General features: G+C 35.2%; 1 protein-coding gene, 1 long non-coding RNA gene and 3 other non-coding genes across 7 annotated transcripts; 2 read left to right on the forward strand and 3 right to left on the reverse strand.

Moving 5' to 3' along the window:
* The first annotated feature begins 914 nt into the window (after positions 1–914).
* Positions 915–7,658, forward strand: LOC128182381 (uncharacterized). Of its 2 annotated transcripts, none has more exons than XR_008243410.1 (3): positions 915–1,394; positions 1,650–1,811; positions 2,437–4,019. It is a non-coding gene; the product is annotated as an uncharacterized LOC128182381 (long non-coding RNA). The 2 variants fall into 2 exon arrangements; XR_008243409.1 differs by lacking the exon at positions 2,437–4,019 and adding an exon at positions 7,158–7,658 and having other exon boundaries at positions 918–1,394.
* Trnaf-gaa (transfer RNA phenylalanine (anticodon GAA)) lies at positions 2,605–2,677 on the reverse strand. Its single transcript has one exon. It is a non-coding gene; the product is annotated as a tRNA-Phe (tRNA).
* Trnat-ugu (transfer RNA threonine (anticodon UGU)) lies at positions 3,391–3,463 on the reverse strand. The gene has a single exon. It is a non-coding gene; the product is annotated as a tRNA-Thr (tRNA).
* On the reverse strand, positions 7,182–7,271 carry Trnay-gua (transfer RNA tyrosine (anticodon GUA)). The gene is given in 2 exon segments: positions 7,182–7,217; positions 7,235–7,271. It is a non-coding gene; the product is annotated as a tRNA-Tyr (tRNA).
* Positions 7,659–8,823: 1,165 nt separating the features above from the next.
* Positions 8,824–13,065, forward strand: LOC128182380 (arylacetamide deacetylase-like). 2 transcript variants are annotated; one of them, XM_052850985.1, is made up of 7 exons: positions 8,824–8,912; positions 10,114–10,268; positions 10,509–10,604; positions 10,970–11,093; positions 11,366–11,429; positions 11,770–11,891; positions 12,327–13,065. In XM_052850985.1, exons 2-7 carry the CDS (start codon positions 10,122–10,124, stop codon positions 12,992–12,994), a joined length of 1,221 nt encoding a protein of 406 aa, XP_052706945.1. In that variant the 5' UTR covers positions 8,824–8,912; positions 10,114–10,121; the 3' UTR covers positions 12,995–13,065. The 2 variants fall into 2 exon arrangements, with proteins under 2 accessions (XP_052706945.1, XP_052706944.1); XM_052850984.1 differs by lacking the exon at positions 8,824–8,912 and adding an exon at positions 8,942–9,105.
* Positions 13,066–18,760: the final 5,695 nt, after the last annotated feature.

The following is an 18,760-nucleotide window of genomic DNA, read 5'->3' on the forward strand; positions in this document are numbered from 1 at the left end:
TCTTGCGTCAAAACAAGTTAAAAATGACGCGGTTTCCAGTGGCCAGCAATGAAATGGACAGCTCTTCGTCACATTGCTGTTTGACACACTACACGAAGTTCAAGCTCTTGTTAAAATGGTTCTATGTGTATTTATGGATAAGGTAGCCTGCAAGAGAATGCAATAATATCTATGATTTGATTTGAACATAATATTTTTGTACAAAAATACAATTGGGATTGGACACAAGTTCCATAACTTAGACCGCCCTCTCCCAATACAAAGATATAATACAATATATGTGTACACAACATAAATAAAGGTCAGTGGATAGAATGGCAGTATACATATATGCAATTGACATGTATATAATTAACAACGGTGTACTAGTAGTTATAAGATCAGTTAAATCTTTCAGTATTTTTGATAAAATTATAAACTAATGTAAATTAATGCTTGTTTTCATTGTCACTTACTGCACTGTCACCCCAAAGTAAAACATGAGTACATGTAATGACAATGTTAAGATTTACAATTTGAAAAACGTCATTAAATAGAACATTTCTAGCATCTTTATATTTATTACATGTGAAAAAATAATGGTAAGTATACTATCTATGTGTATGTAGTCCAGGTTTTGACACATACAAATCAAAAACTAAAATAAAATTACATTGTTTTGGGGTTTAGTTGTTGATAAATTATCTAAAATCTGTTGATGCGGTCGTCCAGAGCTGGCGGAAACTGAAGAAGAAGACAGAAAAACTTCGGTCAAGGAAAATCTAGGTCAGTGCTGGTTCGTCACGAGTCTCTTGGATTTGTTAAACAGGCACGTAGATCGTGTGTAATGTGTGGTTGGTGGCATATGGGGAGAGAGAGGGGTACATTTGCCTTCCAGTTTCATTTCAGTCCATTTTCATATTCATTACAGAAAAAAATGACTTTCATATAAGGATGTAAATCTGAGGGTTGATTTGCAATAATTAATGGGGAGGGTTGTGTAAGACTGCAAGTCCCTTCCCACAGTTGCCCCATTTTTTAACAACAGAGTTTCTACGCTGTTACACGTACAGTTTGAAACTGCAGCCAATCGGAGTGGTGGTTTCTTCCTCAAAGATTTAATTTTAAATTAACCAATCATACTGTAGCATTCTTTTGCCATTTTAAGCGCCAAAGCAATCTTTGCTATAAAATCTTGGAAGCTTCAACCAATCACGGGGCGCAGTGCATCTAAAACTTCATCGTGATGTAAGTTAAGCAACTTCACAGCGTGGTCCTGTTCTCGTGCGGCCATCGACATTGCAGAATGCGACCGAAGAAGTGCGGCAGAGTCGGAACTCGAGGACGACGTACAGAACCAGCCGCAGGATGCTCTGCATAAGTACCATGTTGTTTAGTAGATAAGTATTGCAAAGGTTAGTTATTTGATACTTTAATTTTCAATTGTTGCGCGTTTCAACTTGTTGTATAACTAGTATTTTTTGTGTGTCGCTGAATTCCATTCCATAATCAACTAACTAGTGTCTTTAATGAAGTTAAATCTACTTTAAGTCATTTTAGTGTTACAATACATGTATATACTAACTCAAAGTTTAGTTACACTGACTCGTCCAAGGTTTATTTGATGATAAATTGTTTCATGCGATACACAGGCAGCACTGCTTTTTCAGAGCGCGTTTCCTGACATTTAGGCGGCCGACTGCAGCCATTGTGTATGAGGTCACATGGGTCCCTCTGCAATCAACAGCCATCCATCACCTGTAGCAAGGCCCCATACAGTGCCAGAATGTGGGCTCCATACCAGACATACGCTGAACACGGTCTTCTATCAAGTTAGTAGTGAAACTGAATACTTAGTATGATATTTGATTGCTTATTTGTCTGACCGCGCGCTGTCCATTTAATACTGCTTTGTCCGCTATATTACTGCTACGAAATTTTTTTGGCGCTCTCTGTTGATTAAAAAAGTTTGAATTCTACGTGCACGATTGCACGGGGGCTCACCACTATCTATTATTGACCACCCCTAGCAATATACTATAAAACGTATAGGCCAGGGGTGGTCAAAAAGCAAGGTGACTAAGAGATAATGACGAGCCCTACGCATGCAAGTCTTCAGCTGTAATGAACTTTTTAAAACATCTACAATTCTTTATCTTGTACATTACATTAATTGTAAGTAGTTCTTTTAGTATTAAAGTTTTTAAAGCGAGGAATAAAAACGTTTATTTTAGCAATAAATGAAGCTTTAGAATTATTAAGAGCTTTCTTATGATTGATATGGACCCCCCCCCCCGCCACCTTCTGTTTCATTTACATTGGAGTCTTCATTGCAAATTGGCTTTTTGTCTCGAACTGAATATTAACCAGACTATATATTAGCCAAACCCAAACGATACCAAACCCAAAGATGTACATGTAATTTGTGAAAGTACTTCTGCTTGTTCCGTTTCTTAGTTGGAGTTGCGTGAAATCAAAATGTGTTAAATGAATCATCAACTGCGAATCCAAGGGACGATCCTATATGATAAAGAGGATTATAATGGCAATTCGGTTTGGGGGAAAAAAAGGATTAGTTTTCTTTCAAGAGGAAAAAATGTGGCTGTCAGCCGCCGGATTGTTCCGTGCCGGAACCCGGGATTGAACCGGGGGCCTTTAGATCTTCAGTCTAACGCTCTCCCAACTGAGCTATTCCGGCTGACAAGTGTTTATAGGACTAATGTCAGTCATGTGGTTGTATTTGTACTAATTATTCACCCGGAAACCGGATATAAGAGGTCAAAATGCCCCACCCCACAACTATAGACATATCGTTAGTAATTTGCCATGTTTACATGTGTATTATCTGAAATATCACTATTGCATTGTATACATCATTTACACGTGTCTTGTCTTACATGCATCAATATCTGGCTTGTTTGTGTTACACTAAGTTATGCATGATCGATTTATCGATATAAGTTGTAGAGAGAGTCTGAGAGAGTTTGAACAAGACTAAAAGCATGTTAATCAGTAAATATGTATCGTTAGTTTAAATTGTGTAATTTTGTGTGTGTGTTGAGTGTGTGTGTCATGTTACATATGTTCAAGCGAGAGATAAAGATCATATCCGCTGTACTGAGTGTGTGTGTTTTGGGGCCTGTTTCACGTGTATCTGTTTATTGCTGCGACAACCCTATGAAATAAAGGCATGTTATTACTTATGCTGAAAATATCACTCCTGTTTCCTATACATGTACTAAGAATTTACAAACTATAAAATATCTATAGACTGTCCATAACGATATGATATCGGGTAGACTCAAGTTTTATGTCACAATTTCTTCAGCTTTCTTGTAACGCTTCCAGTCATGATATTTTGCAAATAAGAGGGTTAAATGAAAAAAATAAATATATTAATTGCCCTTAAAAAGCCCCCAGTGAGGATCGAACTCACGACCCCTGGTTTACAAGACCAGTGCTCTAACCACTGAGCTATGGAGGCTCTTAATGCGTGCTAGAATGACATTTTTAAATTTATCTTATCCCGTACACATGAATTGATTATACATGTACCTTTCCAGTGTCCACGTAGTAGATTTACCTATGCCTAAGTACAGTAGTGTATGTCAATTACCAAAGGCTAATTCCTGCTAACTCGTGCAATTTCCTTGAAAACTTGAAAATTATACGAGTAAAGAAAAGTAAATTTCAAGTGATACGTACGTCATTTCAGAAACGTTTTGTAAAAGTACAAGTGTTTCAGAGCAAATCAGTGTTTAAACGGTCAGACCACAAAACAAAGTTCACACGAAACCTTTTCTAAACAATACATATCCATACATACTTCAATTTAACAATGTTAGAACCACCAAAATCCGATTAAAAATATATTATTTGTTGAAATTCATTTAGCTTTTTGACAAATATCGATTGTAAAATATGCCAGAAATTAAAAAATAGTATTGTGTTTTTCCAGTCATGATAAACCAAAGAAGGTTAGTGTATATCGAATTAACTTGGAATACCGTATTATCTTCAAATATAATGAATTACGAGTATCGTCATCTTCCCAAGTCAAGGGTTTCTGATCCGCTTCGCTATGTAAAGCGAAGCGGATCAGAAACCTTTGACTTGGGAAAATGGAGTATCGTGTAATCAAATCTATTTCCAGTCATTTCATATAGCATATTCTATGTCATAAATATCATATATTAAACAGTCACCGTTCGATGTTATTCAAGTTCAACTTCCTCAAATTGACCAATGAGTGAACGTACTACCACAAATTTATATCACAAATCCTTCAGAAATTATCAAAAATTTAATCCTATACATATAGTCGCAGTCAAACCAATCAATTACCTTGATTCTGCCACAATTCTTCCACAATATATTACGAGCCAATCAATTACCTTGATTCTACCACAAATATTCCACAATTTATCATCAATTACCTTGACTCTACCACAATTCTTCTACAATTTAACCCCAGCCAATCAATTACCTCAATTCAACCACAATTCTTCCACAATTATCCCCAGCCAATCAATAACCTTAATTCAACCACAATTCTTCCACAATTTAACCCAGCCAATCAATTACCTTCATTCTACCACAATTTAACAACAGCCAATCAGTTACCTTAATTTAACCACAATTCTTCCACAATTTAACAACAGCCAATCAATTACCTTAACTCAACCACAATTCTTCCACAATATATTACGAGCCAATCAATTACCTTAATTCTACCACAATTCTTCCACAATTTAACAACAGCCAATCAGTTACCTTAATTTAACCACAATTCTTCCACAATTTAACAACAGCCAATCAATTACCTTAACTCAACCACAATTCTTCCACAATATATTACGAGCCAATCAATAACCTTAATTCAACCACAATCCTTCCACAATTTAACAACAGCCAATCAATTACCGTCATCCTTCCACAATTCGTCCAAAAATCTAAGCCCAGCCAATCACTGTGCATAATTCTTCCACAAATCTACCACAATTCTCCCACAAATTATACATTGCTGAGAATTGAGTTATCTCTCTTTTTACATCCGAGTGTTAAAGACCGGGGTTGACCTAGTCGACTATCTACACTGACGGCAATTAAGAATATAGGATAGCAGGCCCAAACTCCAAACTGATAACAACTGCAGCGAGAAACTATTAATAGATTGCTGCACCCAGAAGAACATTTAGGGTCATAAAATCTACTAGGGGAAACCTATACGTGCTGTCAGTCCGTTACACTGTCCAACTTGACAGTTTATTTTATTGATATGAAACATGTTTGTAGCTTCATCATGAGTAACTACATATCAAGTTCGAGTTTTGTTAGGATTGACCAAGTTGATTAATTTCTAAATAATTTGTTGCTTCCTGAAAAATGAATAATGACTTATTAAGCGAATACAACCAAGTAACTTTTACACCATGTTTATAGAGGTAATAATTTTTATTTACTCGTTAAATTATGGAATAATTTATAAGTTTGAGAAAAAGATTTTTTAAAAACACATCCGTTTGTATTGCGGACAGGTTTATGTTTTCCAATGGACAGTTTTCATAATGTTTAAAAGTCAATCTGAATAAATTAAGATCTGTAAGTAAAAAAAGATGGGTGCAAAGAGTTTTTTCCTCTGGTATGAAGGAAATATCTGCGCGGAATGTCCACACAGTACAAATGTAGATCTACATTTAACGGCGCTGTTGTGTGTCAAAAGAGAAATGAATAATACAGCATTTAGCTAAATGTTAATTCTGATGAATTGCTATTTTTTTTTTTACACAATTTCAATGCATGAGTGTAATTTAGACAAAAGCAAAAAAGTTAATTGATTCATTGTACAGCGTAATTAACAATCAGCGAAAAGAGTTATACATGTAATGACCATCTATTGTACATCGACCCAATGTGGAATGCCGTGTTATCTTTGATTCTGAGTTTCTATTATGTGTAATTGAATCACATGTACCATCTTAGATGTCTTTGTGCCGTGTAGAAAAAAATTAAATTTCTCTCTGTCAGTATAAATGCCCAAAATCTTTCAGAAATCATCCTAAAGTTTTTCAAAAGAATTATTTCTTAAGTTAGCCAAGCCAATTACTATTCTTATATTAGTTCTACCACAAACCTTCCAAAAAATCTAATCTCAGCCAATTATTGAGCCTAATTCTTTCACAAATCTTCAACAATTCTTCCGATCCACAAATTGGCCAATGAGCTGTGCTGTGTATATATAGAATATGTACAAAGCTGGGTTATCTTCTTTTTTTTATCTGGGTGTTTTTGCCTTATTAGTCTCCGACCGGACAGCTTTGTGAGACTCTCTGCCAGTCATTCTGTTCCCGACTTTATTTAATTCAAAGTTCGGGGAATTGTTTCAAAACTTGCGCGTTCCTTCATGATGAACCTTCCACAATTCTTCCAAACATCCCATTCCAGCCAATCATTGAGCTTAATTCATCCACAATTCTTTCACAAATTGACCAATGAGCTGCGGTACTGCATAAATTTATCTAAGAATATATTCGAGTGACCTCGCTTTGGACAGTGTAGTTGAGAAACCGAGCGAGATGCACATTATCTCTGGACATTTGTGTTTGTCAGTCATTCTATCTCTAATTTGTTTTCCACATTTTTTGTCGTTATATAGTTCTTTATAGATAGGAGAATTGATTTGAATATTGCTGTGTTGCTTCATAATGAAAATCTACAACTCTATGCAATGTTTTTTTTTTTACTAGAATGTACTTATTTCTAATCTTATACTCCCACTTAAAAAATCTTGAAGTTAGGCATTTCCTTCTAATCACGTAGCAAAGGGAGGTAAAGGTGAAAATGACACCCCCATAAAGAATCCTGATTCCAGACTTGCTTTAGCGAATGCACTTATCAGTAAATATGTGATTTATAAGGTAAAGCTTTTCATCACAAGTGATTCTACAATATGTAAACAAGTTCTTTAGGCCATTTTTTCATTTCTTCACAGTTCACAAATCTTATAGACCATATAGACGCAATGTTCTGTGTTTTCTTCTGCTGGTTGTTATAGTTTGTTTTTGTTAAAAAATATCAATTAAAATATTGATATGTAGGATTTAAAAAATATTTGTTAAAAAATATCAATTAAAATATTGATATGTAGGATTTAAAAAATGAATATAACTATATTTCAGAATACAAAAAGAAAAAAATGTACATCCCGCGAGGCGGATTTGAACCACCGACCTAAGGATTACTAAGTTTGATCACTCTACAGTCCTCCGCTCTACCAACTGAGCTATCACGGGATAGAAAAGTTGTCGGTAAATGTTGTTTATCAATGTCACATGTTAAAGTATTTCTAATATTGACTTTTTCCTTCAGTCAAGCGTAACTGACAAAGGCTTCGTTCATACATAGGAAGTCAGGCTTGCAATTATGTAAACTTGCAAAACAAGTAATACGTAAGCAATGCAAAGTGGCATTTATTATATATTATCATTATTGGTCATTAGATTACTGATAGACTGTTGTCTATGAGAAGGTTAATAGAAAACTATATACAAACTTTTTGATTATTGTTGTGTCACCTATAGCTGTCAGTTGATTTATATACATACATTTTGTTTGTAGAGTATTGTGTAGTTTCCCTGTATGGTGTATAAAATATCATTAATATCCAAAATTAAAAAAAAACCCTCTCTCTCTCTCAGAGAGAGAGAGAGAGAGAGAGAGAGAGAGAGAGAGAGAATTCAAGCAGTCCTTTCTCTCAGTGTTAAGATTAGTTGTAATGGATATTTGAATAAAAATTGTTTCGATTCTGTTAAATAATTCATTTGAATGTACTTTAAGATATTGATCATTCAACCCCTTTAAAATTTTATTCAAATTATACATTTAAAAAATTTAAATTTTTATTTTCCGCAATTTGAATATTTTGAATTTTTAACCAAAATATGAGCTTCATATCGGAAAATTAATTGCCTTGAATTTATAATTAACTTCACTTTATTAATATTAAATATGCACCTTTTCTCTAGTTTCCAAGAACAATGCTCCCTGAAGAGAGCTATGACCATCGTTTGAGAAGATGCTTCAATTTATTGTTTATAAACTTCACACTATATAACAATATTAAACTTACACAAAATGATAATTATTCAATTGAGTGATTATCTTACCAGAGCGTAAAAAAATCAAACAAGTGCCACAATATTGTATATAATATTTAAATGCAATTTGTAAAGTCTTATTTGATGTATCCATACAAGTTATATGATATTGATTCTGTTCACATATTTTGGTATATTGAAAATATATATATGTCAGTATTATATATACGTCAATTACATTTATAATATACACAGAATTTCTACACACAACTGCTGCATCTACACACTTGAGTTGTATTTATTGTTCAGTTAGGACTTTCTTCTTATCCTCTTAGTCTTTTATGCCTTCTTGGAATAAAATCATCTTATTTTTATCTATTACCTTTTACTGCACTGCACGAAATAAACTTACGTTTCTTTTATCTGGTATGTTACAAAATTTTTGATTAATGCTACAAGATATTCCGTATGACTGCGTGTAAAGTCACATCTCAAAAATGCTATGTGTCGGGTGCCTACACTCTCTCTATCACTTACAATAAAATCACACTCATTCAAGTCTTCACAATATCATTTTGACTTTGTTTATATCATATATTATTTATGAAATGGTTTTGTCATTTCGTAAATTTCGAATTTACACTGGGTGGGTGTAAATTCAAAATTTATACAATATGACAGATTGAACGAAGTACTAGTATACGGAATAGATTACGCAATACTGCTGAGTGTTCCAACTTTTTATTAACTGTTTACATTGCGAAGATGATAAAACTTTTGGCGTCGCCATTATAAAGTCTAAAGGGCATTATATAGGACGCAGCTACCCCCAAATAGGTAAGGACGTGTATTTTTGTTCCCCGGAGTGTAACTTTTACATACTGTACGTATTTATGGTACTTCAACTACCGCGATCAAATCAGATATTTTACAAGCATTCTCGTTGTACAAATTCCTAGAATTTCGATGTAAAATCCATAAGTCTCAACTGAATATTCACGGAGAAAGGGCTGGTTTGTGCAGGATACTAGTAAGTCACCAAAATTTCAGAACGTTATATTGAAATTTTCATTTTGGACCACTACATTGCACAAGAACAGCACTTTGAAGCAGGTCTGTTTAAAAGAATGAATTGTTCCGGGGATAATGTTCAATAAAAATATTTATAAATACAATGCCAAGAACACTTGAAAGGTGACAGATAACGCTAAAAGATAAGCGATGACGCTACAAGATTACACAAATCAGGCCACATGTACAGTACACAGTCTATTATATAATAATGGTTTACATGTTTATTCAATAGGTTAGGTCAGATTCTTATTGCATAAGAATAAAGTAAAAATAAGTTTTAAACGCAGCAGAGTAAGGGAACTAGTCAGGTTTTTTAGACTTTCTCTCGTTATAGCACACCCCTTTCAGCTTCGTTCATTTCGCTTAACCATAAATTGATAACCGATTTGTGTCAAATTTTCAAATAAGCATTACTTTTGAAACTGTCCGAAAATAAAAGAAACTTTTCACTAGTATCACATTGTTTGCATTACAAAATACATATACAGAATTATATGTAACCTTTTTAAAAGCTTTTGCAAACAATCGAGATGTTCATGATAAATAATTTGGCTTGAGTACTATAGTATAGTGTATTCTCTGCTTATGTTGGCTACTTTTTGCATAGTAACTATGCAAGCACCTGGACCAAAATTTAAAGAAAAATGCTCAATGGATGCAATTTATAAGGAAGCATTCTTTGAGTATTATGAGGTGATAATTTCGGTCGGGGCGTCGTGATCAAATCCAATAAGGGCTTTATGATAAATTTGATCAACTTATGTTTATATAATTTTAAACCATCATACGATTAAATAATTAAATATGAATAAGCAAACCAGCTAGCGCCTCAACTAGGCTTCATTTGAAGTTATGGGTTTTATAGTACAAAATCGATACGTAGTGTTATCACAGGCAAAGACACTGGAAAATATGAATATATACAATTTATATTATTATGTGATGAATGTTCTTTGGGTTTTAGGCACCACAATGGGTAAATTGAAGACACTTGGTGTGATTCTATCGGTAGCATTGGCAGTGTTGGCCTACTGCCTCTACACACCAATGCCACCGGAAGCGGAAGAGCCTTTCCAACAGATGAAATTCTTGGCCAGGTTCAAATCCATTATGGGATTTGTAAGTGTGATTTATTTTTTTCTACGGTTCTATGCATTCCAGTGCTTTGTACCATTTTACAACTTTTTAATATATTATAAACATGGTTAAAACACATAAGGTGAAGTATATCCACTTAAAACGCGGTTCTAAGCGCAATATTCTGGGTTATATTGCTCTTGTGTACATTAGTGTGAACACCAAAATCGGTACCCAACAATCCGGACATCGGAATACCGACCAATTTCCCTTTTCTTTTAGGTATCTCTTTTGGACATGGTTGGTCTTGATGGTATGGACACTTTCAGAAAGTTACGCTCCACCAAACCAGTCGTAGATCCTATCGACACCGTCACAGTACAGTGAATAACATTTCTATAGGGACTTTCTCTATGTATACATTAATTATCTTTTGTATCAAATCATATTTTGCACATCAGTGCTCGGATGGTGAAAACAAATCCTTACAAAATTTATCTTTCAGATGCAAATCTTGACTTTATGTAAATGAAGGAAAATGAGAATCCTTTTCATTAACATCTGTCTGTCATTATGTAATAATTATACCGTTAAACTTGTAAAAATCTGGCAATCTGATAAAAAAATATACCCTTCAGAAACATTCACATTCGACGAGTGTAATGAAAAGGAGGGTGGTTTTTATGAGACCTGCCGAAAAAATGTTGCCTTACTTTGTTAAAAGAAATCTTTGAATTTCTCAGTCTGTAGATGAGACATTTGACGGTGTCGACGTTCGGGTATATCGCCCCAAGGACCAGGGGAAGGACGAGATCCTCCCAGCCCTTGTGTTCTTCCACGGCGGGGGATGGGTGTTTGGCTCGAGAGGTACATACAACTGCTAATCAACTTCGCCGCGACTTTTTTTTTCGCCACGAATCAGCTTGTTATGCAATCGAAATAAAATTAGAACGTCTGTCCGATCCCCGCTTTTAAAGGCACATAGAAGATCTTTAATTAGATTGTCTGTGATGTCTCTTATAGTTGTTTAAAAAAAACCACCAGTGACATTGTCGCAAAAAAAAATGATGATGGTAAGTCTGATTTCATGTTTTGAATCCATTGAGGTTGCATTTGCGTTTTTGTTCAATTTTTTTCAGATTCCCACGATGTGTTGATGAGAAGATTTGTCAGAAAAAAGCGGATGGTAGTTGTATCTGTTGAGTATGTGCATAATCTGGCATGTTACAGAACAGTTAGCCTCAAAGTATTATTGAGATCAAATAAAGTAAGAGGTATCTCCAAATTAACGTAAATATATGTATATATTCACAAATAACCGTTATGTTTCTCCATAGAGTCAAAATGCATGATACATCCCAAGTGGTATGTGGAAGAAAAGCTAATTTTGTTGTTGCAGTTTATAAGTTACATATACATGATTGTACATTGTTTAATTAATTAATTAATACGAGAAGGAGAATTCTGTTTGACTGAAAAGTGGAACTATTTTAATTTTGTTCTAGTTATAAGATTCTATGGAGAAATAAATATTTTTGAAAAGGTACAGATTAGCTCCTGAATTTCGCTTCCCCGTCCCAGCAGAAGATTGCATTACCGCTACAAGGTACTTCCTTCGTCATTCCAAGAAATATCGAGCCGATCCTAAGAGAATTGGTGTCATGGGTAAGCTTAGAAAACAGTATTGTCTTACCGTCTTCTTCCATTTTATGGCACACGTATCATACCTATGGTCACACTGTTATCCCCTCACTACATTGCCAACAAGTACGCTTTTTGACAATGTCGGAAAAGTTTTATACTTTGCGATTCAACCGTAGAAGCGGCAACTTGGGTTTCAAGCCTTTTTCGAACAGCTTATTTTAAAACAGTAATATAAAAACAAAGAAATGTTTGTCCACAAGTTGGTATGTCACAGAGAATTAAACTGGCAAGGAAATTGTTTTCTTGTTGTTGTCTTTATGATAAGTTATGAGGGGATAATTATGATAGATGTTAAAGATGAGTAAGGGATCCGGAGCAATAGTATACCTTCTTGCATGATACTCGGTATTTAGAATGAGATTGAATGATACATTGCTATTACAAATGTTTTTACAGGTGACAGTGCTGGAGGAAACTTGGCAGCAGCCGTGTCACAGGCGCTGACAGGTCCGGATTTTACCGACCTCCCAAAACTCAAGGTACAAGTCCTGATTTACCCGGCACTGCAAGCGTTCCAGTTCCGGTCGCCGGCCTATGTTAAATACGCGGGGTCATCAGTTCCCGGGCTACTGAACGCGGAACGCATGTCGGAATTCTGGCTGCGGTATGCCTATGGACACGACTATCTAAAAGTGAACCACTTGGATTTACTGGCCGGAAAACATCTCACCGAGGAATGGCTGAATTCGAAGGAGGCTAGCTATGTTGATGTAAAGCATTTACCCCAAAAGTTAAGAGAAGTGTACGCGACCAGCGCAAATTCTGTACCAAATGTTACGCTCTCAACTTTCGTAAAACCAGTGTTTTTAAACCCATTGTTTTCTCCATTATTGGCTGATGATGAGAAAATTAGAGAGTCTCCTAGCACGTATATGTTGACAGCGGAGTTTGACCCTCTGCGTGATGACGGGTTTTACATGACTAAGAGATTGCGGGAAATGAATGTGGCGGTAGAGCACAGGCATTTCACGGGAATGGACCATGGGTTTTTGTCTGTATTCAGCTATCAAAATAGTGTCAAAGCCGTTACTGAAATTTGCAACTATTTAGATAAATCATTATAACATTGAGATTGTTATATATAATTGCAGTTGTTTAAAAAAATAATAGTAGTTAATAAATAAATATATCTATGTGTGTTGTGTGACTTATCTTTGAAGACAAACGAAATTAAAGAATTAAACATTTATATGTATGGATCTACCGACAGTTCCAGTAAGCTCATGGCAACATGTAGAAAGCAATTGGACAGAATCTTTTACTTGTTTTAACACCACAAAAATGGAGACGAAACTGATGTTATATTGAGGTGAGAAGATAAAGAACTCCCGTATTCATACTTCCTAGAAATAATCAAATATTTATTGAATGTAGCAAATTTACGCTTTAAAACCAGAAAAAAGTAGCTCACGTGCTTAATTTGCCATCAGGTGGTTCAAAATTCTATTTGACGTCACGACCTCTAGGGATCTCTCATCAGTAAACGCTGAAGGTGCAAAAATTTAAAAATTTTGCAGTCGATTCATCATTGTCATATATCTGTTACTTCTAAATAAACACATGGTTTTTTTGCAACCTACAAAAGTTTTTTTTAAAATAGTATTTTATAGCTAAGTGTATAATAACTGACGCAAATTGTGCGTGGTTTTTCGTTTAGAAGGATGATGGAGGTGGGGGGTGTGAAGGGGGGTGGTTGTAATGATCAATTTGATTAAATAAGGTAGTACAAAAAGATGGATTATCTATTTAGAACCATTTTAACAAGACCTTGGACTTTGGGTAGTAGTGTCAAACAGCAATGTGACGTAGGCCTGTCTATTTCATAGCTGGCCACTCAGCCATGGCTCTTTGAAATCGATAAGATTTGTCTTGCTTTTGAGCTAAAACTACGCAATCGGTGTATATTTCACTTGATACCGCGTCATTTTTAACTTGTTTTGACGTAAGAAATAGATAGCTACGTCCAACCGAAAGTCCAAGGTCTTGTTAACATGGTTCTAACTTGAAATCTATTCTGGGGCTCTCGTCCAAATGCGGAGCCTGCATTTTGTGAAATTCAGCATAGGAAAACTGCATTTCATTGTAAATAATTTATATGTTATCAAAAAGCGTAGTCGTGTCAAGGAGGGGTGAACGAATTAACCATCCGATGTACCTAAGCGTTTTAGATAATGATTTTTTCATGCCATGAACTATTATATAATAGAAAGAAATTCTTATTTATAAGGTTTAAAATTTGAATGTTTTCCCCTATCCTTATACAGAGATCTTCTTTATCGTTTTTTAGCCCAGGGAGAGAACGTGGCATTTAGAAATAATAATTTTATAAATATTACTTGTGTTGTTTTCCGAGTTATTCCTTTTAAACATATAAGTAGTTTTAGTTAAATAGACTACAAGGCAACGTAAGAATTTGCATTTCCTCTGTAATTAAAAGTCTAAAATGGATAATTTTCACCTCTTATCAAATTAGTAGCACGTGAGCATAAAAAATAAGGTAGGTTATCATTGGGTCATAATCTAGTACAAAAAAATGGATTATCTATTTAGAACCATTTTAACAAGACCTTGGACTTTGGGTAGTAGTGTCAAACAGCAATGTGACATAGGCCTGTCTATTTCATAGCTGGCCACTCAGCCATGGTTTGAGTTATTCCTTTTAAACATATATGTAGTTTAAGTTAAATAGACTACAAGGCAACGTAAGAATATACATTTCCTCGGTAATTAAAAAAATGGATAATTTTCACCTTTTATCAAATTAGTAGCACGTGAGAATAAAAAATATATCATTTCAATATGAATACGTTACAAATCAACTAACATGTGCTTAGCTGTGTTATCAACATTACAGTATCTAATAAATCGTTATAAAGATTGTTGAAAACATTTTGTTAACGGTATTTACAAAGTTTTACATTCGTTTCAATAAGTAATCGTAATGAACAGATAAGTTATTATATCTAATATTGCCTTTGTGGATGTCTTCGAAGGGTTCAGAAAAGTAAGAGTTGAAATAGCTACTTTACACACAGGAAGCAATTGTCCAGAATCACAGACATTCAGTTGTATTTACAGACACTCCGTTTATACCCTGGAGATGAAATCTGGCGTTTATAGGGAAGTGATGAATATTCATTTATCAGTGGAATCATCTAATATTTATTCGACATATATATTTCAAAGCAAGTTTACACACCATTTACTAGTTATTTGATTAGTCACATACTTACTTCTTCCTTTAAGTTCTGCTTTGATAGTCGTTTAGTATGCATGTCCATACATCTACCCATCAATCAACGCTGATTAAGTTAAACAAAATATGATTTTGCTGGAGAGGGGGTTGTATACTAGAACACTTTCTATAATTTTTAGGGGACCTATTGCAATTGGTCTTTGTCCGTCGTCGTGCGTCGTCCATCATGCGTTGACAATTTAACATTTTTAACTTCTTCTAAAAAAACTACAACCAGAAATTCATGGTTCTAACACCCCCCCCCCCACCACCCCCGGACGCCGTAAGCGGGGTCAAGTATGCAAAAAAAGCATAATTTTCAAATATCTTCTTCTCTTTTCCCACACATGTGGTGTAATAACTATATACATTGTTATGATGTCCATGAAGCCCTCTTCCAATATTGTAAAATTCGTGTCCCTATGTTCAGGGGTTCGGGCCTTAGGGTGTGGCCAATATGGCTTTATCGTAAAAATGTATTAAAACTCTGAAAATCTATATATTTGAGAAAAACTAAATGAGGGGTTATGATGTCCATGAAGATGGTCCCTGGGACAGAGGTTTAGGCCCTAGGGTGGAACCAATCTAGCCATATATAAGAAATACATTAAATCGTAGTGTTGGGCCACAACCATATTCACCAATACCTTACTGACAACTCGTGTAAACATCTAGTACAGTCCTTATTTAATAGCCATCTGGACTATGCTAACGGCGTCCGTACGGATTGCCGGAATGATAAAACGGTCGCAGTTATTACAAAATCGCGCAGCAAAACTTGTGCTGAAGTGGAAGTCGACTGATAGCTCTACAGAAGCTCTTATGCGATTACACTGATTACCCTTCTATCATCGAAGTATACGAGAATCACCACATAACATTCGCTCCATAAACACTAAACGTTCCTGCAGTTTTGCTGCCGGGTCATTTGCAATATCAGGACCTACCGTTTGAAAGAATTACCAATAAGTATTAGAACTATTCGGGATTTTAAAAAAAGCTTATTATATTTAAGCGCAAGCTAAAGGCATTTTATTATACGCGTACTTCTAAATATCTATGTGCATTTTTTTAAAAACTGTGAATTCTTACACAAGACAATATTGACATTTCAAAATTCTGCATAAATAATAGATCTATTTATATACTAGTAATGATAACAATAATACCTTTGGACTTTTTTTTTGGAATGGGTTTTAATTAAGTTATAGCCATCTTCTTCGTTAAATTGTAAACAACATGGGAATTGGAGGGAAATATCAATGAACTACATGTTTGTAAAGTACAGAAACAAATCAGATGTGAACAAATCCAGCCTTATTAAAATTAGAACTTCCGCCCGCTTTCTAGTGTTCGATACGTCGCCTGAAGCTAAAGTATAGAAAATCCGAGATTCCCCCGCCTCTTACCCCCCCCCCCCCCCCCCCCCGCACACACACACACGCACACATGTTTATGATCTAGTGTTTTTCAAACATCCAATAATAAAATCGGTTTAACAGTTAGAAGAGTCTCAGATTAGGGTTTAGAATTCAAAATGAAGCTTAAAATGCAAACACGAGACTCTCTGACATGTCTACCAGTGGACCTCTTGTAACTTTTTTTTTTAATTTTGGCGTGTTACATTTTTGTAATTCAACTGAGGAAAATAACAATTGTAGCATGAAGTGCGATATATGCAGCTTAAATTAATTATAGTAATTAATTATACATTGTTATCTTGCATACAATATTAATATGCATATGAGAACAGCGCTGTTGATAATTCAACTACTAGAATATCATAGGAAGAGATATGAGTGTCAACGCAGAGATTAAATCAATAAAAAAAATCAACTTCTCTATTTAAAGGCGCAAAGTCTGGTATGAATTGTCCTGAGGAGAGCTTGCGACAACGGTTTGGGTGAAGGCTTAGGTGTTCTAGATAACGTGTCTTTACTGTCTATACGACCACATAACACATGACTATGGAGGAAGATCAGCTGGTGGATGTTATTGTTGTAGGGGCAGGTCTGAGTGGTAAGTAATACTCAATGTACAGTTATATATAAATGTTTTCTATACTGCAACTGTCTTTAAGATTGGCTGCAATGTTTTGCCATAAATATTTCATATCCGTTTGTGTTTCATAAGCATAGTATGGTATTTGATAAACACCTAGTATACGGACAATGCGTATTATGGGGGGGGGGGGGGGCAGTGCTCGCACAAAGAGATATGTTAATAAGCCTTATATGTAAAATTCATGCTAGGTTTGATCTAGAGATTTGCCCAGGGAAGGGTTTGTTCCAACGCGATGTAGATTGCTGAATATTTAGTTGGTATGAGCTGATGCCCGGCAATCGAATAGTGAACTGCGTTCTATCTAGAACGCAGTTCGCAATTCAAAATTTAGAATTCATATTTGGGGTCCGCTTGCCTTATATGCAATTGAATAGTGAACTGCGTTCTATCTAGAACGCAGTTCGCAATTCAAAATTTAGAATTCATATTTGGGGCCCGATTGCCTTATATGCAATTGAATAGTGAACTGCGTTCTATCTAGAACGCAGTTCGCAATTCAAATTGTTGAATAGTGAACTGCGTTCTATCTAGAACGCTGTTCGCAATTCAAAATTTAGAATTCATATTTGAGGCCCGATTGCCTTATATGCAATTGAATAGTGAACTGCGTTCTATCTAGAACGCAGTTCGCAATTCAAAATTTAGAATTCATACTTGGGGCCCGCTTGCCTTATATGCAATTGAATAGTGAACTGCGTTCTAGATAGAACGCAGTTCGCAATTCAAAATTTAGAATTCATATTTGAGGCCCGATTGCCTTTTATGCAATTGAATAGTGAACTGCGATTGCCCTGATGCCCATTTAGCATATTAAGGTCGTCCATCGATTAATGAACATGCATCGATTAGCTGATAATGCTGACTTGAGTGGAAGACATGATGGTTTTTTTTTTCTTTTCCTCGTTACAATCAACTCAAGAAAGGCCAAATCAATGCAAGGGTCTTAAGAAAACGTCTTATCAATATTTCTACCGCTTCCAGGGGTCCTATAGAATTTGTACTGTGTCTATTACAAGCAAGTACTATAAAGGAATCGCTAATTAATAGAACCACTTTAACAGGAGCTTGGACTTTGGGTAATTGTGTCAACAAGCAATGTGACGTTGCCCTGTCTTTTCATTGCTGACCACTCGGACATAGCTCATTGAAATCAACAAGATTTGTCTGGCTTTTGAGCTAAGACTACGCAATCTGTGTATATTTCACTTCAAACCAGCTTTTTTCACTATTACATAATACTGAAAGTTCAAGGTCTTGTTAAAATGGTTCTAAATAGAATCCTTATCAAAAAACGACCTTTGGATATGTCGAATTATCACTAAATAGCATTTCCTCCAAACGACTAGGGTTGGTGAAGGTGATTGGTTGAAATTTTACAATGTACATAATAAGTACTTTAATCTTTTGTCTGATAGATGTGTAATTGACATATAAAGCCCACCAAATGCACGATTCTTCAGCCACCAACTGCAAACACTTAAAATCTTAATAATATCGTTGTCAATTTAATTGCCCTTGTCATTGAACCCAG

Source organism: Crassostrea angulata, chromosome 4 (assembly GCF_025612915.1).
Source record: "Crassostrea angulata isolate pt1a10 chromosome 4, ASM2561291v2, whole genome shotgun sequence".
NCBI lineage: Eukaryota > Metazoa > Mollusca > Bivalvia > Ostreida > Ostreidae > Magallana > Magallana angulata.